This window comes from Danio rerio, chromosome 18, assembly GCF_052040795.2.
Source record: "Danio rerio strain M-AB ecotype USA chromosome 18, GRCz13ab, whole genome shotgun sequence".
NCBI lineage: Eukaryota > Metazoa > Chordata > Actinopteri > Cypriniformes > Danionidae > Danio > Danio rerio.
The window spans coordinates 48,740,872-48,765,000 of record NC_141038.1 but is presented as its reverse complement, the minus strand read 5'-3'; the positions used below and the strand labels follow the sequence as shown (position 1 = coordinate 48,765,000).

Genomic DNA, 24,129 nt, shown 5'->3' with positions numbered 1-24,129 from the left:
ATGGAGATATATGGGATTGATTTCTTTTCTTTTTTTTTTTGCTTAAAGGAACACTCCACTTAAAAAAAAGGCTCATTTTACAAGTCTCCTAGAGTTAAACAGCTGGCTTGAACCATTTTTGAATCCATTCAGCCGATTTATTATTCTGGTGGGGTCACTTTTAGCTTAATGAATGGAATCAGATTTGACTGTTAGCATTTTATTCAGCGCTATATAAATGTGTCATGTACGCTGACGACGTAGTCATCATCAAAGAGGAAATGATGCCCAGAAACCAGAGGCAGTTCGGTAGAGTTGTCGAAGTAATTCAGGGCAATGATGGCTTAGTTTGACGAGTTAAAGTTCAGACAGGAGATCGAAGACCAAATGAAAAGCAAGAGCTGCGCTCGAACCCTACAATCCTTAAAAGACCAGTACAGAAATTAGTGGTCCTGCTTGAGAGTGAGTGAGTGAGTGGTATACAAAAGTGACCTTCTTGCATCAGACCATTTTTATAAATAATCTAAAGCAGGGATGCTCAACCCTGTTCCTGGAGATCTACCTTCCTGCAGATTTCAGCTGCAACCCATATCAAACAAACCTGCCTGTAATTATCAAGTGCTGTTCAGGTCCTGTTTAATTGATTCGGGTGTGTTTGATCAGGGTTGGAGCTGAACTTTGCAGGAAGGTAGATCTCCAGGAACAGGGTTAAGCACCCCAGATCTAAAGTGTCCGTGCACATTATGTTAATAGGTGGTCATTCAAATTGAAAATCATTTATTGTATGATATGTTTGTTTTGAGGGTTGTTTATGCACAATAACAAGATTTGGTGGGAGTGTAATGACCACCACCCTCCCTGTCTTTAAGTCACCTCTAGAGGGCAACAGCCTTTAATTTGCCAAGTAATTTTGGGTTTAGCAGCTTCCCATCCAGATCCTCATAGTCAGCGTTGGCCGGCGTGTAACAGGTTGTCTTTGTTACCTCATGCTAAAACATAATTATGAACTGCAGACTCCAGCAGTTAAAGGAATGAGAACGGTTTAGCTTCCCACTTTTATGGCAAAGCGAACGAGTTTTATGGTGAAATTGTCAACATGGTGACAGCAAGTGAAGCACTGCGGTGTTTCATACAGTTTCAAATAAATCATCTTGCAAGCATCAGTGAAAGCTCTCTGCCTCCTTCTTTGATGCCATGGGGCCACTACAGATGTATTATTATTATATTTAAAACATGAAAAATAAAGTAAAATGAGTGTCTTTAATGAAAAAAGTGGAGTATTCCTTTACATGTCAACTCTAAAAATGCTGGACTTATAAGCTTAAATTTTGGTAAAACATAGACAAACCCAATCACTGTATCAGAATTTTTAACCTAATGATTCGTCAATATTTAACCTAAAATTCAACTGAATAATAAAAAAAAATCAGCAATTTTTGTTCCTAAATCACTTTCTCCCATCCTAGTGTACAACTCCAATTCTGAAAAAAGAAATGTTTTGTAAAATGCAATTTTGTAATGGCTAGAATGCTCCTTTTATAGCCAGGTGTGGAGAAGTTTAACTGTTTATTGTGGACTTTGTCCGGAAAAAAAAAAAAAAAAAAAAAATTAATTAGATTATTGTATCACCTTTTTACTTTTACTTTGTCTCGTCCAAATTTTTTTGCATCATGTTTCAGCCATCAAAATCGAAATTTAATCTAGTAATTAAAAACATCAGAAAATTTAATAGACTAAAATAAAAGTAAAATAAAATAAAAGTTTTTCTTTTAATCACAGATTTAAGCTTTTTATCTTTTCCAAAATTGGAGCTGTAATATATACAGACAACTAATGTCTAGTTCAGACTGCAAGATTTTCAAAGTAGTCATGCCACAAGTGTTTTTACACTGCTTGACTATCTGGGCTAGCATTCCGTCGCTGCTTTGTTTACACTGCAAGATGGATCGGTGACAGGGGGTTTCGCACTGCATGACTTTACAATAAGAGAATCTGTCTGCAAACTACATGATCACAATGTTATTTTTAATCTGAACACATTTCACAAGGCATGATTTGAATCGAAGACAGATCCAGATATTTAGCATTATTGAGTTGGCAACTTATCTGCAATTCTCTCAGATTTTGTCTTTGATAGTTTACACTGTGTGATTGTTACTCACGTGAACAAGCACCACTTTGCCTGGGATTTCAGGCAGTTGTCTGTCAGAATCCGGGCTAAAATCATGCAGTCTGAACTTGGCATAAGTTTTCAAAGTTTGGGTCTTGACTACAGTGTCTGATCAATTAAAGGCGAACATGTTGAAATCCCATTCAGCGACAACGTGTGCAAATTGACAACTCAACTCTACAGCAGCAAACGACATTGTAAACTCCGACTTACTACTCATCAAAGCAGTAAAATAAAATGATCACAATTAGCAAGCCAGTATGCTAATCAGTAATGTAGTTAAAGGGATAGTTTGCCCAAAACAAATTCATTTTGTCATCATTTACTCACTCTTGGTCTTGTTTCAGACATTTATGCATTTCTTTTGTCTTTTGAGAGCAAAAGAAAATATTTCGAAAAATGCTGAAAACCTGTAACCATTAACTTTTATAGTATTTGTTTTTCCTACTATGCAAGCCAATGGTTACAGGGTCCCAACATTCCTCAAAATATCTTCTTTTGTGTTCAGTAACAGAATAAAGAAACTCATAAAGGTTTGAAACCACTTAAGGGTGCATAAATAGAAATAAATGGTCATTATTAGGTGAACTAGAGCAGTGTTTCCCAACCCTGTCCCAGGAGGCACACCAACAGTACATATATTGGATGTTTCTCTTATCTGACCCATTCAATTCAGGTTTTGGAGACTCTTCTATTGTTCTGATGGGTTAATTGAGGTGTGTTTGATTAAGGAGAGGTTGAATATGTGTACTTTTGGTGTGCCTTCAGGAACAGAGTTGGGAAACACTAAACTAGAGTATTCCTTTATAGAAATCACTAAGGAAGACATTAAAAAGCCCATTGTACGTCATAATGTGCAGGTGTGTGTGTGTGTGTGTGTGTGTGTGTGTGTTTCTCGCTGTGTCTTTGTGGAGATAATGAGTCCCCCAGTCGTCTTCTCCTTTTGTTTAGGGGGTTTTTATGGCCTTCTCCCCTGAAACAGAAGGAGAAGAGGAGCTGAGTTAACACCTCCACCCTACAAATAAGCAGTGAGAGAATGGCAATGCCTCTGATATATTCAAATCAAAGTTTTTTTGGGGGGAACAATCTGTCATGTAAATCTATGAAGGGAATGAAGAGCTGTTAAAAAACTTACCATTTTGTACTATATCGGAGCCGTCCTGTAATTAAACACAAAAAGGGAAATATATGAGTAAATGAAGAATTTGATAGTAAACTCTATTGTGACAAGCATTATACTGTAGGTTATTTTAAAGCAAACTCACCTCTTTTGGTTTCAGGACTGGTTGTGGCATCATGCGTCCGAGCCCCTGTACAATCCAGCCAACCATACTTCAAGTTAAAAAATAATAATGCATGTCATTATTTAAAATATATCCAAACAACTAAATGGTCACATTTTATTGTTTATTAGATTTAAAAAAACAAAACAAAGCAAAAACAAGCACAACAAAAAACACCAAACAAAACATTACCAAAACAAAAGACCAAAAAAAGAAAGAAAAAAAAACACTAAATAAAATGAAAGGCAAATCAAACAAAGCTTAACTAACAAGGATAAAAAAAAACTAATGAAAAAAGAACATTAGAGACAAAAACAGGTAAATCAAACATTTGAAGCAAAAGCAAACATTGAAAAAACATTAAAAAAGAAAAGAAAAAAGGAAAGAAAAGCACACCTGAAACAACAAAGTTACACAAAAACAAACAAAAAACAAAACAAATGAAAATAAATCAATCAAACAAACAAACAAACAAACAAACAATCAAACAAACAAACAAACCCCAAAATAAAAAAAATCTAACAAAACCAGAACTGAAAACGAAACAAAAGAAAACAAACAAAACTAAGCAGAAGAAAAATGACCAAAACATTCCAACAAATAATAAATACAAAGTCATAAACTAATTCAAAATATAAATAAAACAAAACAAATAAAGTTGTAAACAACAAAAACAATGTTAAACAAAAAAGTAACACAAAACAATAATAAACAAAACAAAATAAATCAATAATTCAATAATATAAAACAAAACAAATAAAAACTAAAAAGACAAAAGCGACCAAAATATCCAACAAATAATGAATTCAAACTCTGTAAAAAATGTATGAATTAAACAAAAATTAAACAAATGAAACATAAATAAATCTAAACAATTAAAGCTGTAGACAACAAAACAAACACAACCTTAAAAAAAATGACCAAACAGTAACAAAAATTATTAAACAAACAAACCACCCCCCAAAAAATCGAACAAAACCAGAAATAAAACATATAAAAGCAATACAAAACAAAGCAAACAAAAGCTAAATGAAAGCTTACTTGTTGCCTTTGGAGTCTTCAGCTGCTTTGGGCTGCTCAGGAGCTGCAGGTGTAGGTGCGGGTGCAGGTGCAGGTGGAGCTGCAGGTGGAGGAGGAGGTGCAGGTGCTGGGGCTGGTGCAGGTGGAGGAGCAGGGGTTGGGGCAGGTGCAGGTGCTAATGACAAAACACACACACACATAAGCACGCACGCACACAAACACATACAGTTAAAGTAAGAATTATTAACCCTCCTCAGCTATTAGCCCCCTGTACAATACATTTATTTCTCCAATATCTGTTAAACGGAGAGAAGATTTTTTCAACACATTTCTAAACATAATAGTTTTAATAACTGATCTCTAATAACTGAAAGGAATAATTCCTTTTTTTAATGCCTGGAACAGACTTTCTAAAACTCCATGATATCCCCAAAATTCCATGGGAAGCCCAGATTGTTGAAGGCTTACCTGGCTCTTGTTTGCAGGGAGTTGCAGGAGCAGAAGCAGCTCTTTGGGCAGGTGTTTCTGCAGCAGACGGAGGACGAAGATGCATAGGAGACTGAGGGATGACCTTCTCGAAACCATGCTTGATCCATTCTATTACCCTGAAAGAGAAAGAGCAGATCTGAAGCCGAGTTCAGCCATGATTGACTGATTAGTGTCTGAGAGCTGATGATCAGATACCTGGGAGAGAAGGGCACGTTAGCGGCGTCCGTCTCCTCATCAGACACAACCTCCACCACTGGAATATCAGCAACCAGATCATCTGCTGACAGCCACAATCAGGACACCAGTGTCATTTCACTTCACTGTATTCACATTCTTTCAAAATAATCATTGCCAAGAGTTTACAAAAATCAAACAGTGACTATGTTTTCTTTTGGGGGTGGGGTGGGGGGGTAATCATCTAATAGGGCAGATTACAGAGCAAATGAGGTGCCAGCCGTGTTGATCATAAGCATGTGATCTTCTCGAAATTGGTTTATAAATAAACCACACTAGTTTTTGAATATAACTCATTTTTGTGAAGTTTTATGACTCTCAAAAACACTTTGTGCTTGTTTTTATAATCTATAAAATGCTGGGTTCTATTTGGGGCAAATATGGACAAACCTAAAGTTCAGATTAAATTAAAAAAAAATTTTTTTAACCCAGTGCGTGAATTTGTTCATACTGTCCTGTATCTGTCATAATTATTCATCACTATCATAAAGCTGTAAATTGGGTCTCTTCTCCGTATCTCATACACTTTAAATATGGTATAAAAAAGGTGTAAATTAATTGATACGATAGTAAAACATTTGTGAAAGTTTTCATATTTACTCAATGAATGAAAAGTTTCTCATCATGTATAATATTTAAGTTGTAAAAATTAAGTTTATGACCATTATGATAATGAGTGTTTTATTAAAATAGGCTGGACTTACCACGGACATTTTTGATCTCTTGAACCTGTAAAGAAATGGAAAAAACAAAGAAGTCTTTATACAACTTATCTTGGTGTTAAAATATTGAGACAGTTGCTCTAGATTGTCTTATGCTTTTGTCTTTGTCTATATTGTTAATAAGTATAAATTATAATAAGCGTAATTTCTATAATAAGTGTATTTTGTAATTTATAAGGTTTTAAATTTTTTTTTAAGGTACATATCAGTGTTTCTTCAACTTTTGACAAGTTAATTCAGAAACTGTTGAAAATAAACTCATTTAAATGGGTCATACTATGCTTTTTTTGGGCACAGGGCTCCACCCTCTTCTGGAAAAGGGGGTGGAGGCAACAGCTCATTTGCATTTAAAAATATACACAAAAAAAATCTAAGAGCATTTGCAGAAGTGAAACTGAAATTGAAACTTCAAAGATTCTTTGTAAACACCTAAGATTTCTATGACATATTTTAAATAAAACATTATAGAACCCTTTTAAAGCAGACCCACAATTTTAAAAAGGCGTTATCCTACTTTATGTACATACAGTTCACCTCCTGTGATTTTTTTCCTTTTCAAATATTTTCCAAATAAAGCAAGGAATTTTTCGCAGTATTTCCTATAACATTTTTTCTTCTGGAGAAAAAATATTTTAAGGTCAACATTATTATCTCCTTTAAGCAATATTTTTGTTTCAATTATCTACAGAACAAACCATCATGACACAATGACTTGCCTAATTACCCTAACTTGCCTAATTAACCTAGTTAAGCCTTTAATTGGCACTTTAAGCTGAATATAAAATATTTAGTAAAATATTACATACTGTCATCATGACATTATTAGAAATTAGTTTTCACTATTATGTTTAGAAATGTGTTGGAAAAAAAACTTATTTCTGTTTAACAGACCTTGGGGAAAAATATATGCAGGGGGCTAATAATTCATGAAAGCTAATAATTCTGACCTCAACTGTACATAACATGCATGTAAAATTGGCAAATATATACATAACAGGGGTGTCCAAAGTCAGTCCTAGAGGGTCAGTGTCCTGCATACTTTAGCTCCAACTTTCTTCAACACACCTTCCTGAAAGTTTCTAGTATACAAAGAGCTTGATTAACTGGTTCAGGTGTGTTTAATTGAGGTTGGAACTAAAATATGCAGGACACCGGCCCTCCAAGACCAAGTTTGGACACCCCTGCCATATAACAAGTGTAAAATTATGGTTGAAGAAACACCCATATGTGGCGCAGTATGTAAAAGCAAGCCGACTGTTTTAATCTGCAAGCCATGCAAGCATTTGAGAAGCTTGACAGAGCATTTTGACAGCTTTAGGATATCTGAAGCTCAATTTAGGAGCCTTTTTCATCAAGGGATTTGTTTTGAAGGCTCAGCTTACTTTAGAACTGCCTAAAGCAGACAAGCTTGTGTTTGCAAGTTTAATTTGTTGTAAAGCTAAATACAGCATTGATAACATATAGTTGTGCTACATTCTGAAGAATGTAAACAATAACAATGGTCCCGACGTATTTCCTGTTTTACATTTTTAAGTTCCATAGCTTCTGAGAATCCAAAAAGAGCCACATATTAATAAGTAATGGCATGATAGCTGTTTTAACATTAAGTTATGATTGAATTGCCTCTATGAAATAGTTGGATGACAAGCTGGAAATGTTCACGGGCCAATGATATCACCTCATTGAAATGACCTATGAGGATTTTAACAGAACTAAATAAAACATACATTAGTATTTAGCTGTTCTAAATGCTTCTGATTACTGTGTGAAGACAGAAACGCAGGCGGAGATCATAAAGAAGCTTGTTTGGTTTCCTAGTAGCTCGCATTTCCAGTTTACATGCCAGATTGCTGTGTCTGTACATCTTAAAGGGGACATATGACTGTGCAGCTGTATATAGATATACTGTATACCTACAGCTGAAGTCAGAATTATTAGCCATCCTGAATTATTAGCCTCCCCTGTATATTAATTTGTTTAAGGGAAAGAAGATTATTTTTTTAACACATTTTTAAACATAATAGTTTTAATAACTCATTTCTAATAACTGATTTATTTATCTTTGCTATGATGACAGTACATAATGTTTTACTAGATATTTTAAGATACTAGTATTCAGCTTAAAGTGACATTTAAAGGCTTAACTAGGTTAATTAGGCAAGTTAGGTTAATTAGGCAAGGCACTGTTTAACGGTGTTTGCTTTTGTAGACAATAAAATAAATGCTTAAGGGCGCTAATAATATTAAGATTAAAATTAATATTCATTCATTCATTCATTTTCTTGTCAGCTTAGTCCCTTTATTAATTCGGGGTCGCCACAGCGGAATGAACCGCCAACTTATCCAGCAAGTTTTTTACGCAGCGGATGCCCTTTCAGCCGCAACCCATCTCTGGGAAAAATTAATATTTAAAAAAATTAAAAATATATTTTATCCTAGCTGAAATAAGAAAAAACTATTATAGGTAATACTGTGAAAAATTCTTTACTCTTTTAAACATAATTTGGGAAATATTTGAAATAGAAATTCACAGGAGGGCGAATAATTGTGACTTCAACTGTATATGAAGAATTATCAATATTTGCTGAAACTAAAGCTTAATGTTAAACATCAGATGTTAAATATCAGTATCTTTTTAGCAGCTGATGTGGAAAAGTATGAACATGGCCCCTTTAATGTTGACACAGCGAGCGCGATCCTGCCATAGTTTGCTTCAGAAACACTGTACTTACTGGAGGATCCACTTTAACCACTGGAACAGCTGCAGGCTAAATGGAAATGTAATAAAACTCTCACAGAAGCTCCTAGAAAACCTAAAGACACCTTTGAGATCTAGCATGTGCTCTGGCAGGACACTAACTTCATTAATTCAACAGTGAAAGAGCTCACTGTACGGTCATAAACAAAAAAATGTTAAAAATATACAGTATTGATGTGAGAAATACACTGTAAAACAAAGCTGTACTACATTTTACCACATATTGTAAAACATAATACATGTATGCCGGTATGTATACAACATTGAAAAAATAATGACTAAAAATCAAGACAACAAATGTATTCATAGATATATACACTAGATATCGCATAGGGACCCTGAGCATGCGTCAATAGCGCCGCCACATTGGTACAGTGCTCCCAGGACAAATGTCATTCAACCGCACTAGTCAAGACAGTGTTACTACGTGAAGATGCGGGACTTTAGCGCTGTCTACGGTTGTAGTAACGAGCAAACAAAGAAAACAAAGCACAAAGGCAAAACATTTCATAGGTAATATTGTTTTTTTTTTCTTTTTTTGTATGTTCTGAACTTTTGTGCTAAAGTAGCGTTATTGATGATAATACAGTCACTTACTGCATTCACCATAAGGCAAAGCAGCTCCAACTCGCACTAAACACTCGGCTTATGCTAGTTTTGTTGAATAAAATCAGCAAAAAATGCAAAAGAAATATGACAACGAGATGCTGCGCTGCCAGAAACTTGTATTATTGTCAGCTAGTAAACGAGTCGTTCGGGGGATTCATTCTCAATCGAATCGCTCCCTCCGTCAGTATGAGAAGTGAAAGCAGGAGAGGAGGAGGTGTGTTTCAGGACACGGGTTAGATCAAATTTAACAGGGAGGGTGGATAGTACATTTCTGTACACACAAACACAAGCTTTTTGTCAGGAATGCCAGTGCGATCACTGATCCATCAATGTAGAAAAGTGATGTAAAATTATAATTTTCGTAATTAGAAAAAAAATTACATCCTAACATTCAGAAAAACTCCCGATCATAGATATATGTGTATATGTGCATATCTCTGGCTTTGGATGGCCACAGTCCTCCACTGTACCTTGGTCCCGCATTCATTTAAAAGGAGCACTACTCTGTAGCAAGATGGCGGCGCTATTGACGCATTCCGTCCAATAGGCAACAATAGGCCAGGTGACATCTAATGTATATATCTATGAAATGTATTTAAGTTAGTTTAGCTTATTTTAATAAGCTAATCAGATTTATTTTTAAAGTTAACTTAGTTTTTGTCATCACTTTGACAGATGTAGGACTAGAATAACTAATTTAATTCAATAAAAAAATTAAGCCAGCAATATTTTACTTGCATTATAATAACCTAAAAAAGTGGCATCAACTTGTAAAATTAAACAAATTTAAAATTAATTCAAAGTGATTATTATTAAACACATGAATGATCATCCTTCGTAAATACAAACCCAAACAAATCATTAATATGCTTCACTTATTCCAATACGCTTAGCTAATGAGCTTATTCAGTAAACTGCAGCAAATCCAGTAAACTTGCAGGAAAACATATGAATAAATGTGCATGAAAGCATTTGATAAATAAGCAAATAAGTGATCGACCTGCACTAAGCCCCAGTGTAATATTGTGGGATTAGTGGATATGTGCTGTGTGTGTGTCTACCTCTGTGACCTCTTCAGGCTCTGTGTGACCCTTGTATTTCTCATCCGGCTGAGGAACCACTTTTCCCAGTCCTTGCACAATCCAGCCTATCATTCCAGCCCTGATGGAGGAACAGATACAGTCCATCAGCAGCAGTGAGGATGAGAATGAATGCAAAGGAGCTGATGTGCTCTATTTTGACTCTAGATGGCAGCAGAGTACAGTGTGAAAGCAAAACAGCTTTAGCCAGAGGAAAAAAAGGTAAAGCAGCAGCCTTTAATAAATACATCAACTTTCCTTTCTGGTTTGTTAAAAGTTTTATAAAGAAGTGTCTTATGCAGATTATTTTTGCCTATTTATTATTATTAATGCACATTTATTTATTTATTAATTCATTCATTCATTTTCCTTCGGCTTAGTCCCCTGTCAACTTATCCAGCATGTTTTACGCAGCGTATGCACTTCTGGCCGCAACCCAGTACTGGGAAACATCCATTTACACTCATTCACACTCATACACTATGGCCAATTGAGTCTATTTAATTCCCCTGTACTGCATGTATTTGGATTGTGGGGGAAACCAGAGCATCCGGAGAATACTCACGCCAACATGGGGAAAAAATGCAAACTCCACACAGAAATGCCAACTGACCCAGCCAGGATTCGAATCAGCGACCTTCTTGCTGTAAAGCAGCAGTGCTAACCACTGAGCCACCATGTAGCCACTTATTTATTTAAAATAAACATAGCTACAGCTTTGTAGTTTCAATTTGAAAATAATTAAAAATAAAATGTATTGCTGTAAAGCGAAACTGCATTTTCAGGTTTCAGTGTTTGTTGTGACTCTTCTAGAAAATGATCAAATACTGATTTGCTGCTAATTTAATAACTTTGAGAAAACTGTTAGATAAAAGTAAGGTAAAAAATAAATAAATGAATATAAAATGAATTGATTCAAGAAAAAAATCTGTTTTTTTCTGTAAAAACATTTCTTTGGATTTTTCAAATCTTGAAAAAAGATCAGTTTCACAAAACAAATTATTTAGTAATAACTCTTTTCAACATTTATAATATTAACTACTATTCATAACTGAGATAAAGGTTAAAGAAAGATCACGTAAAACTACCTGTAAAAACTGTATTGTTGAAAAAATAATCAGCTTTTACCATTAAAAAAAAATAAAATAAAATTATATATATATATATATATATATATATATATATATATATATAAATTTCTATTTAACAAATTATTTAAAAGAAGTTATTTTTATTAATTGTTTATACTTTTATATATATAAAATATAAAATAATATATAAAATTTATACTTTTATATATATATATATATATATATATATATATATATATATATATATATATATATATATATATACACACACAACAGTTTCGTCTGTTTCTTGAATCTGATTGGCTGATAGCCATCAGATATTAAAGCAATATCAGCGAGTCTTATCACCGTTGTGTATTACTCCGCCCACACTAAGACTAGAGTAACTAAACAGCTCGCTACAGTTTGAGAAATATTGCAGCTGTTGGATAAAATTATGTACTTTTGAGGCTTTTTAGGCTTGAATGTAGTTGTTTAGATTTTTTATTTGTTATATAAATTTTATAATTAGGGGGTCAAGCGCGAAGCGCTGAAACCCTATTGTTTTTGTTAAGATTTTTATTATTATTATTATTATTATTATTATTATTATTCTGCCGAAGTCACTATTGCCCAGACCAAACCGTAAGGCCGAGAGAGCTGAAACTTGGCCAGATGGTAGTACCCCGGTACACTACGTTCTGGCCAAAGATCAGCCAAATCAGACCATAGGTGGCGCTATGGCGCCAAAAAAACACTTTTTGGACATTTTTGGCCGCTATTCGTTCACCGTTTGTCGTAGACTCAAAAACTTTACATTTTTTGAATCCTTGGGTTAACCTGAACAAAAGTGTATAGGAGAAATTTTTGCTCTACGACGCACCGTTTTCCCGCTACATCGCGATTTATCCGAAACCTACTTTTACGAACTAGTCCTAGGTTTTTCACTCAATCTAAACCAAACCAGCTCTCAAATGTTCTCTGGACACTGAATATCAATAATTATCAAAAAAAAAATTGACATTTTTATTCTCACTCGAAACAGTACACAACAATATTCGATGCTAATTGAAGCTAAATGCTAAATGGAGCTATAACTTTTGATCGGAATGAGATATCATCACCAAACTTGGTACACACATGTATAAGCTTAATTTGAGGTGACAGTGCAAAAACAGCGGACTTTGGCCACATGGTGGCGCTATAAAGCTTAAAAACCATAAAATGACCCTAACCTTACAACCATTAGTCCGATCAGCTTGAAATTTGGCATGCAGTGTCTTTGACCAGTTTGCCATGACATATTATAAGGACAATGACACATCTCAAAAAACATGGCCGCCATTAGCCAATTAAAATTGTGCAGCCATTTAGCAAGGTTAACAAGCAGCGATCGGAACGAAACTCGCTGGGTATGTTCGACTTATGGACCTAGAGGTCTGTAAGAATTTTGAAAGAAATCGGCCTCTAGGGGGCGATTTTACGCAATTTTAAGGTGTAATGGGTTGTGTATCACACAACCTTTTGCGCAACCACACAAAATACATATCATATGATAGGCCTGCTCATACCGAACAGTTTGACACTAAAATCACTGCTGTCAGTCACACCGTTCGTTAAATATGCATCAATATAGGAAAAACCTACTTTTGCGAACTAGTCCCTGGTTTTTCACTCAATTGCAACGAAACGAAAGTTGTTAGAATCTCTGGACTGTGTAGATCAATAATTATCAAAAAAAAGTTGAACTTTTCACTTTGGCTATCTGTAACAGGCTAATTTACAAAAGGGGCGTGTCCACACGAACCTACATGCCTGTAAACCAATAAGGAAAACTCATAACATCACAGAAATTGGTGAGAACATGTGCCATATCAATGAAAAGTAACTTGCAAAGTTTTGTGAAGATCAAACCATAGGTGGCGCTATAATAGCAAAAATAGTCTTAAAAACATGCCAAATGGCTTAAAAATAAAGTAAATGTGCTTCATTTAAACACTATTTCACAAAAACACTTAATCTACATATCAAATGATAGGTCTGCTCATACTGAACAGTTTGACACTAAACCCACTGCTGTCACTCACACCGATCATTAAAAAAACCATCAATATAAACAAAACATACTTTTGCGAACTAGTCCCTGGTTTTTAGTTCAATCGCAACGAAACCAGTGTTGTATGAACCTCTGGACTGAGTAGATCAATAATTATCAAAAAAAGATGAACTTTCCATTTTAGATAGCTGTAACAGTCTCATTTACAAAAAGGGGCGTGTCTACACGAACCTACATGCCTGTAAACCAATAAGAAAAACCCAAAACATCACAGAAATTGATGAGCTCATGTGGCATATCAATGCGAATAAACATGCAAAATTTTGTGGTGATCAGGCAATAGGTGGCGCTATAATAGTAGAAATGGTTCTAAAAACATCATAAAATGGCTTAAAAATGCAGTAAATGTGCTTCATTTACACACCTATCACTGAAATGATTTACAAGTTTTTTTTTTTTTTGCCCATCTTGGATGTTTAAATGTCTCAAAAACACATATTTTCAATATTCTATCATTTTAGCCACTATAACACAGACTTTTAACTGTCACCTACCATTTCTAACCACTAGATGTCACAACAAGACCACTTATTTATTGTTCATAACATTTGCATACCTTTGTTGTTCTACATTTTTTTGAGTTTAAAGTCAGGGAAATTGCATTTAGGATCATTCTGAATCACATTTTGACCTGATATAAACACTGTTATGCATTAAACATCTAATTTGGTCACAGTTAACCTCTTCATAATAATTCTAATAGGTAAAACTGGTTCTATAATTAAACACCTTGTTTTAAAACATATGTAAAGAAAATCACAACTGTGGCAACTAGATGGCAGTAACAGACCACTTATTGTTTATTTTACTGCTCTATAGCAAAGAATGTAATGTAATGTTATGTTATGTAATGCATTCTGAATCCCAAATTGACATGAACTGAACACAGTTAATGCATTTAAGATTAAATTTTGTCAAAGCTTGTCACACCTTTTACTCTGTAGATTTTTAAATTCTTTTAATAAAACACAAAATTATTAGTTTATATAGTTATATAGTTTTGTCATTTTTGTTGGGAAGAGCTAAAATAGCCATAACTCATGAATGGATTAAAATATCTACACCAAACTTGTCACATATGCAAGAGGTTAATCAGAGGTCATAGCATGAAATTCGCAGACATTAGCCACAAGATGGCGCTATACATTGTAAAATCACTGTATCTGAGTAACCATTTATCTGATTAACTTAAAATTTGACATGTCGTGTCTTTGTCTAAGGTGCAATGACTCGATCTACACATTATATCACAGGGCTGCTTATACTGGTCACTTTGACATAAAAGCGGTCACTCGAAATGTTCATTAAAAATTTGTCAATATGTAAAAATCGAAGTTGCTTCTCTGGAATGTTTAATCAAACATTTGTTAGCTCAATCTATAAACTTTAACACTCTAATCGTATATTTAGTTGTCGTATAAACTACTTACAAGCGTCCTAACTGCTATATGACCTTACCCTGCTAAACTGCTTGACCCCCGTTAATTGCTGCTTGCAGCTATATTATTTGTTATATTATTTGTAATATATATATATATATATAGCATGCTTTAGCGTCCCACCAGTGCTGATATACAGCCATATCGCACTGCTACGAGTTTGATATTGGGTTTATACAACAATTCAACAGCACAAACCTGTATGTAAATAAGATAATCAAACACAGAGAATCTAAAACACTTTTTTTTAGGAACTACTTTCTTCCGCCATTCATTCACATCTGCAGCTGACGTCAAAACAGCACAAGCCGTTACTTATTCACCAACGTCACTTTAAAGCTAGTGTTTGAATGACTGTCTATAGACTCAAAGTGTCTATAGTCTAATGTCTAGTGTCTACTGTCTATAGTCTAAAGTGATGACAAAACAGCTGATTTTGCTTATACTTCAAGATAAGCCTGAAGGTGACATGAAATGCCATCCATCTACAGAGATATCTTCTTACAGCGTTACAGTCTACAGTATTTCTCTGTTGCAATCGGGATTTCACAATAATTAACCTCGAAATTACAATGAATCCACTAACGTTAAGCTACCAGACTGCTGTTGTGTTTGCGATAAGGAAAAACGCTAAATATGTGCAGACTTTGCTTATTTCAATCAGCCAACACAACACACATTCCTGATAAAAACAGCACTACAAATTACAAAAGGGAGATCATCGAACCTGCCAGCATGTCTCTGAAAACCCAGGAGAACGGGGGGAGAGGGTGTTCGGGGGTGAGGTTGAGAACAGGATGCAGCGGGTTTTGGGTGGCCACTTAAATCGGGTACTGTACCAAAGTTGGCAACCCGGGGGTGTTTAGTTTACAGACTGTACCAAAGAGGGGGTGGGTGAACATACGGGAGTTTTTTAAAGATTAAATAAAAATGGGATGTCTGGACCTAAATACGGGATACTCCAATGAAATAAGGAAGTGTTGGCTGGTGTGCTCACCAGTTTAATATTGATTTGATCTGCTATAGTTAGAAATCAGACTGTTATATCTTCTAAGCGTAAGGGATTATTATGCGGTTCTGTCGCCATCTTTTGGATAGAAAACGTCAACTCTCGCCGACCAGCTGTCTCACAAATTTTAAATATTTTAAAATAGGCACTAATTTAGCAAATAAACAGCATAGTTGCAATCTAAACAACTACATTCTCGGCTAAAATAAGCCTCAAAAGTATATTTTCTTGTGTAACAGCGGTAATATTTGTCAAACTTTAGTGTCTGCTTGTTGCTGGCTGTATGGGCGGAGTAATACACAAAGGGTGAAGAGGCTGTACTGATGCTGACATTACTTAAATATATCTTGGCTATCAGCCAATCAAATTCGAGATCCAGGCAGAACTGTTGTGTACATATATATATATATATATATATATATATATATATATATATATATATATATATATATATATATATATTTATATATACATATGAAATATTCTAGGGAAGCCAGTAGTCTGCAAATTGGAATGCTAAAGTTTATGTCTGTTCAGCATGAGGGTCTTTTGCCTTGAGCGGTTATTATGGAAATACAGCTCAGTGCAATAAAGTCTCTTGCGTGTGGCGCATGGAGCATTAAATAAACTCATGCAGTTTTGCAGTAAAGCTTTGCATGTTTGCGCAGGAGCTACATTCACTAACAGACTACTCACTGGTCCGACGTGTTACTGCCATCCATGATACAGTGATGAAAAAATGTGTAATACTCATGAAAACATTAATGAAACAGACACACACACATAGATACAAATGTGAACCACACAACACACAGCAACACAAAAATGCTTTAAACAACTGTAAATTACAAAATAAGTACACACTGAATCCATATAATATAAATCGTACCTGTTGCTCACTGCATTTGCCTCTTGCTGTTCAATCCGTAGTAAACATAAAGACAAAAAATGTAATTAGTAAGAAAATACAGAAATGTTTATGGATAATCTGTCTCAGAACTGTACTGAATTAAAACATTAAGTGTGAATGAACAAAAAGACAGAGTAAGACAAGTTTAATTTCACTAATAGTTTAATGTTTAGTTATTTTCTTAGCTTTGTAAGTAGATTGAGAAAAAAAAAAAACTGAAGTGATATTCCTGTTAAATTAACTTATATAAGTAATTAAATTAAAACAGGCAACCAAGAAATTATACAGGTATTTTTTTCAGAAAATGTATTTCTATTAAACTAAATATATAGAATTATATAGACACATAAACTCTGCTAAGTATGTTAACGTAACTCAATGCTTTTCAAAGGAAAATGTAATAACTGATAAGCTGTTTGACACTTTCTGTGGTTGAGAAACTGATTTAGTGATTAAATAAGACGATAGTAGGACCTACAATTCATAAACAGTAAGTTGTATAGTTTGTTTCAACATACCTTAAAGTTCATTCAATGTTTTTTTTTTTAAATAATTATGGCATCGCTCCGACATTTTACTTTTCTTCAATGTTGACACTGACGCCAGATGGTCCCGCCTTCACTAACCGCTAATAGGCTATGATTGGATGTTAGTTTTGTTCGTCAAAATATACTCTTACATGATTGGCTACCATTTATTTAGTCAATTTTCGCTTGACATATTAAATTTAAAATAGTAATCGTGGTCATAGAATTATTATTAAGAAAAGAGATGTCCTTTTTTATAGATAAAAAATATCTAGATAAGAATCTCCTGTTTATGTTTAATCTGGTGATATTATTGGGCAAGTTTCATATACACAAATGTAAATGGTGGGAGAGAACGCCTAACATCTTTCATTTCAAGGCTGATTTAAAAATTTATTTTGAGACTCTTAAAGGACTTTCAACTCGTAAAGCGACCAGGACTGTGAATATACTTAAACAGCTAAACTCCTCTTCTCTATGGTAATGTTATGTATACCCGCTCCTGTTCTTTATTTGTTTTTTTTCTATCCTTCCTTTTGTTTTTTGTTATTTTTTTCGCACGTTATGCTAAAATATGTAATATTGTAAGAATTATTATGCATTTGACTGGAAATGTTCAGAAAATACCAAAAAAATAAAATAAAAATAAAAATAAATAAAATAAAATAGTAATCGTATAAAAATTCGTCTTATTAATACTCAGGCAATAATACAGTGGTTAATCAACGCAGAATATTACTTTGTTTTTGTTGTTAGGTGATTAAAAACAGTTTGCTTCATTAACATGATCAGTCATTATTATGAAATCTTAAGAGAGCATATGGTATTGTCAGGCTATTGAGATTAGTATTATTATTGTTGTTGTTGTTGTATATAGCCTATGCTTTTTTGACTATTGAGGCATTGATTGAGGTTGACTTGAAGTTTTATTTTTTATTTTTTGCTATTTTGCTAAATTTAATTTCTTTGAATTATCACCAAATTTTCATTATAGAGTGAACCATTTCTGTATTAAGATCTGTATAATTTAGCTACTGTAAGAAGCTAACAGTCTGTGCTTTCAAACAATTTATGTATTTATTATTACATTTATTATTTATTATTATATATTAGATTACCCTTTTAGCCAAGACTTAATAGCAATCTTAGCAATACCTTAACTTCAGCATTGCCCAGTTTGGATGAGCTCACTGGCTGAGGAAGAGCACTGCTGAACCCCTGAGAAAGCCAACTCAAAACACCACTCTGAGAGCTAGAGAGAAAGAGAGAGAGAGAGGGAGAGAGAGAGAGTAATTAGGTCTGGCTGGGTTATATCATCTTGAGACATGTACACACACATGTACACCGAACACACACAAACATCACCTGTTTTCCTCTGAGACCTCCTCCTTTGGCTTGGAAGTTTCTGCAAAACAACATCATCAAAAATGAATGAGGGAAAAACCCTAAAGTAATTTTTTCCCCATGATGTGGTGATTCAGTGTTGGCCATTAATCAGAGGCCGCAGTCACATTTGATGGAGCGCATTTAGTTACCTTGCTTTGCCTCCTCTTTTTTCGTCGCCTCCTAAAGAACAGTATGGACAGAGTGAAAACCGTGTACATAAAGTAGACTGATGTGTGTGTACATGAGCATTTACACAAACACACACACTCACCGGTGCAGCATCATTGGTCTTGTTTTTATCCTCCTCTCCCAGTTTGCCAGGAGCATCAGGAGGCTGGGGAACAACCTTTATCACCCAGCTAAACATGCTGTCAACACACACAATTACACAGAAAAAAGCTCAATGTCAAATAAGATCTTGAAAAAGAATCATCTAAAACAAGGGGTGCCCTAACTTTTTCTTATGAAGGGTCAGCTGCTGGCTGAAGGTAAATATATCAAACTGCATTACAAAGTTGCCAAAGTGCACTGAAAAAAACTTATTCAGAGATGATTCCCTGGATTTACTCAAATTTTCTTTTTACGTTAAGTGGCTGTAAACAATGTATTTAGGCTGAATTTAAACAAGAAAACTAAGTAGAATGTATTACATTTAATTTGTTTAAATTCAACATAAATAAATAGTTTGCAACTGTTTTGCAGACATCATTTTTTGAGTGTGGTCATTTCGTAATTTATTTTAAAATTTTAAAAACATTTCTTTAATCTTATTGATTATATTGATCTTTTTTTAATTTTTTTTTTTTACATTTTATAATGAACATATTACATTAAAACACAAACCATTGCATTTTATAACACAATTGAGTTTTTTGCACCTTGATTTGCTCAAGATTTGCTATCCTTCGAGTGGCAGTATGTTCATTAAAAAAACATATACATTCACAACATTTAATTGAAACATTTAGGGGTTCAAGCATGTAGTGATGAAACCCTGTTGTATTTGTTAGGATTTTTAGGGGTTCAAGCATATGGCAAAACCAGTGTTGTAAAAATGTCTGGGCTGCCTAAATCAATAATTATGAAAAAGTTTCTCTTTAGACAAATATAAGAAGTTCATTTACACACAGCGTGTGTATGCTATCTAAGAAAGGTCTCAAAATGCATTACCATTTGTAGCCACTAGATGAAAGCACAAGACCACTTTTTGTTGGTTCAGAGTAATTGAATTTGCAAGAAAGATCACATCGTGAAACGATATGAACACTCTTATTTCATTAAAACAATTTTAGTCCATGCTTATAACTTAGTTTATTTACACATTGTTTTTCCAATCATGTCCATATTGGATGTTTAAAAGGCCTCCCATGTTAGCCATTAATACACAGAATTTCAATTGTCATCTACCATTTAGCTACTAGATGGCAGCCAGAGACCACTTATCATTTTTCATAACCTTTGTAGACTTTTGCTGTTTTATTCTTACAGTTTAAAGTCACAGGAATTAGTGTTAAGATAGTTAGTTATGCGCCTATGCAGGTCCAAACGCTTACACATTGCTTAATACACACAGGATGTACAACAATATACAAATATTTTTACATATGAAAAAATAAAGATTAAAATGTTACAAAAATTATTATTTTCTACATAAATATAAAAACGACTGCATTCATGCCATTTTCATATTGTTTTAATAAAAAGAGTATAGATTTGTCCACCTGTCAGGTTTAAGAGTAGGACATGTGTTTGGATAGAACTATATTGTTCATTTATTCAGTTGCTGGAAATCAGAACTGAATTTAGAAACAGTTTTTAAACAAATCTTTGTGCTTAACAAACCAAGAATTGATACTGTAAACATTGATATTGTAAACAACAAACAAATAAAATTACTTAAAATTAATATATTAATAGAATCAATGATACGTTTAAAATACAAATAATTAAATTAAATCCAATTTAAATAAAATAAAATTAAAATTAAATTTATATAATTAGATCTTTTTAGCAAATAATGCAATATTCAATGTAAACATGTTTTATGCAGATGTATTCCTTTATAAGAGGTATAAAAACCTTAATGCTAAGTATAATTTACATGTTTAAAATCACGATTCTGCCAGACTTAAAATGACGTCAATACTGTAAGAAGTGAGCCAACAATAACTACAAAATCACTTTCTATTAATGAATTAGCTAATATATCTTAAATATGTTATAATAATGAATATCTTGAATAACCATTGACTTCCATAGGCAAATCAAATACTACACTGAAAAAATGAATCATTGGATTTACTATTTTTTTTTAAGGTAAATGGTTGCAAACAATTTATATGGGCTAAATTTAACAAACAAATTAAATTGAACGTTAACTTTTATTTTTTTGCTTGAATTCAGCTCGTATAAGTTGTTTGCAACCGCAAAATCTGTAAATACAATAAATATTTTTTTCAGTGTATGGAAGTCAATAGTTACCGGTTTCCAACATTTTTCATAATATCTTATTTTTTTTTGTGTTTAACAGAAGAAATAACACGCATTTTCTGTAAAGCACTGGTCATTGTCTAAAACCAGTTGGCATGACATATTTGAATAAATCGGTTCTTCAAGCTCTTGGTCACCAGGGTTTTGCGCCAATGGGATCATGGCTGTTTGTGTGGGCTCATGTCACTGTTAATCACTGATAAATGCATCTGACCCTAATCTCTCCAGGCTTGAACACCTGTGGAAACAGCACAGGCTAACTGTACCTGCTCTACTTTACACCTGAGCACACACAGATGTAGGCTGAGACCGTAGACGCTTCGTTGGCCTGTTGAGACTGTTAAAGGATTAGTTCACTTCCAGAATGAACATTTACTGATGATCTACTCACCCCCTTGTCTTTAAAAATGCAATTTTTTCATTCAGTTGAAAAGACATGATGGTTTCTGAGGAAAACATGCAGCTTATATAGTGGACTTTTTTAACTTTCTAACTGTAGTTTCAATGCAGCTTAAAGGGCATAACATGATCCAAATTTCCAATTAAGGGACTTATTTAGAGAATCAATGCCTTTTTCTTATTAAAACTAAAGATTTAAAAACTTTTTAACCATAAAGGCTTGCATCCCAGAGCCAGAACCACGTAGAGCTGCACTAAAACTGCAGTTTGGAAGTTGGCAGCATAGAAGTCCAAATTATAGAGAAAAATCATGTTTTCCTCATAAACACACACTACCTGACAAAAGCCTTGTCATTGATCCAAGTTTTAGGAACAACAAATAATAACTTGACTTTTAGTTTGGTTGCCAAAGTGGCTTATATGAAAGGCAAAGGCCTCTATTACAATTATTTTACTCGAATAAAATAATTATGCCTTGATTTTAAATGATTTAATTTGGACAGTAAGGTCTGACTTTTCGTAGACAAAAGAGTTGTCACTTAATAGAAATAATGTTCAGTATAGAATATAAAGTCATGCTGCAGTGGAAAAATAATTAATATTGTGTGTGACTCCCATGACCTTGGAGGGCTGCATCCATACATCTCTGCAATGACTCAAATAACTTCTTAATAAAGTCATCTGGAATGGCAAAGAAAGCGTTCAGGACTCCCAGAGTTTATCAAGATTCTTTGGATTCATCTTCAATACTTTCTCCTTCATCTTACCCCAGACAAGCTCAATAATGTTCATATCTAGTGACTGGGCTGGCCAATCCTAGAGCACTTTGACTTTTTTTGCTTTCAGGAGCTTTGATGCGGAGGCTGAAGTATGAGTAGCGCTATCCTGCTGAAGAATTTCCCCTCTCCTGTGGTTTGTAATGTAATGGGCAGCACAAATGTCTTGATAACTCAGGCTGTTGATGTTGCCATCCACTCTGCAGATCTCTCGCACACCCCAATACTAATTGTAAACCCAAACCATGATTGATCCTTCACCAAACTTGACTGATTTCTCAGAGAGTCTTGGGTCCATTTGGGCTCCAGTAGGTCTTCTGCAGTATTTGTGATGATTGGGATGAAGTTCAACAGATGATTCATCTGAAAAATCTGCCTTCTGCCACTTTTCCAAACAATCAACTAGAAGTCAAAGTTATTATTTGTTGCTCTGACAACTGGGATCGACAACAAGACTTCTGTCAGGCAGTGTAAATGTGTCTTCCACTGAAGAAATAATTAACACCCTCAAAAATAATGGTATTAGAGCTGTCACTGGGACAGTTCCTGTTCAAAAGGAACATGGAGTACCTTAAGGGTCCATATTCATCAAAGGAACAGATTAGTGCCTACACATTTCAAGAGATGGCTTTAAAATGCACTTATTCAACAAACATATGTTTAACATCTTGTTACTATAGAATTCAAAGTAGGTGTTTGTTAAACTTTTGAAGGTTTTATGATGAAAATGTTATAGTAAACATCAACAAAATGTGTTTTTACACAGATTTATACTGTTGATTTTAGGACAATTGCTTGCTTGTTATGGTATTTTTTCCCTTTATTAAACCAAAAATATATATTTTCACTGTAACAAGTTGTATTTGTACATATTAGGAGAGCAAAAGTATTGTTTATTAAATTATAGTGATTTAATGTGTAATACAGTGATACTATTTTGGTTCATGTAGGCTTTCACTATTGCTGCTTTACAGTTTTTTTTTTTTACTGTAGCTTTCACTGACATTCTTTACTGTTCATTTAATGTGCAGTTACAGTATATAGCACATTTATCATGTATGGCCATACACCCAGAGCGCTTTACAACCAAGAGAGGGGTTTGCTTCATATATACAGTATAAATCTAATATATGAAAATATATGCAAATTACATACATGACATGCAGGTTCATTCTTGGATATTACATATTTTTAAAATACTGCCAAAATATATGTCAAAATATTGCAAAAAAGGCTGTTTACGTATATATTTTTTCAACCACTGGAACTCCAAATATGTATACAGGTATACCTGTTATCAAATACATTTTACATGGCCATATACAGTGTGAACAAAGCATATCAAATTACAGCTATTACATTTGAAAACATCTGTACATGTTTGTAATTCAAATATTTGAAAATATGCAAACTGATTTTTTTGCAATTTCATGACATATAAGCCATATGTTGTGCAGGCCAAACATACTGAAATGTGCATTTACTTCTGAGAGTGTTGGATGACTAGGGGGTGAGAAAATATCAGGATTTTAGAGAAGTTTATTTCTGAACAAATTTCGAGAGGATCACGTGTTTATTATTGTTCACAGCTGTTCCAGCATTAGCTGACGACTAATTATCCTATCAGACGATTCTTTACTCACTATAAATAACCAGAGTTTTCT

The 24,129-nt window shown here is 34.0% G+C and overlaps 1 protein-coding gene across 14 annotated transcripts in view; it reads right to left on the bottom strand.

Annotated features, from left to right (window-relative positions):
* cngb1a (cyclic nucleotide gated channel subunit beta 1a) overlaps positions 1 to 24,129 on the bottom strand; it is a 67,190-nt gene that overhangs the window by 38,558 nt on the left and 4,503 nt on the right. For 4 of the 14 annotated variants that reach the window (XM_087293439.1, XM_087293441.1, XM_087293447.1 and 1 more), the window contains exons 2-15: positions 19,072 to 19,168; positions 18,950 to 18,980; positions 18,780 to 18,819; positions 18,570 to 18,666; positions 16,867 to 16,892; positions 16,674 to 16,688; positions 10,326 to 10,425; positions 8,630 to 8,665; positions 5,880 to 5,904; positions 5,137 to 5,221; positions 4,921 to 5,057; positions 4,474 to 4,627; positions 3,415 to 3,481; positions 3,285 to 3,309 (exon numbers count right to left, since the gene is read on the bottom strand). In XM_087293439.1, coding sequence (XP_087149565.1) covers positions 3,285 to 3,309; positions 3,415 to 3,481; positions 4,474 to 4,627; positions 4,921 to 5,057; positions 5,137 to 5,221; positions 5,880 to 5,904; positions 8,630 to 8,665; positions 10,326 to 10,425; positions 16,674 to 16,688; positions 16,867 to 16,892; positions 18,570 to 18,666; positions 18,780 to 18,819; positions 18,950 to 18,980; positions 19,072 to 19,167 — 934 coding nt within the window. In that variant the 5' untranslated portion in view covers position 19,168. Of the gene's footprint in view, positions 1 to 3,284; positions 3,310 to 3,414; positions 3,482 to 4,473; positions 4,628 to 4,920; positions 5,058 to 5,136; positions 5,222 to 5,879; positions 5,905 to 8,629; positions 8,666 to 10,325; positions 10,426 to 16,673; positions 16,689 to 16,866; positions 16,893 to 17,405; positions 17,518 to 18,569; positions 18,667 to 18,779; positions 18,820 to 18,949; positions 18,981 to 19,071; positions 19,169 to 24,129 lie in introns of those variants that run through there. The other 10 variants (XM_087293443.1, XM_087293448.1, XM_087293445.1 and 7 more) reach the window with 8 other exon arrangements.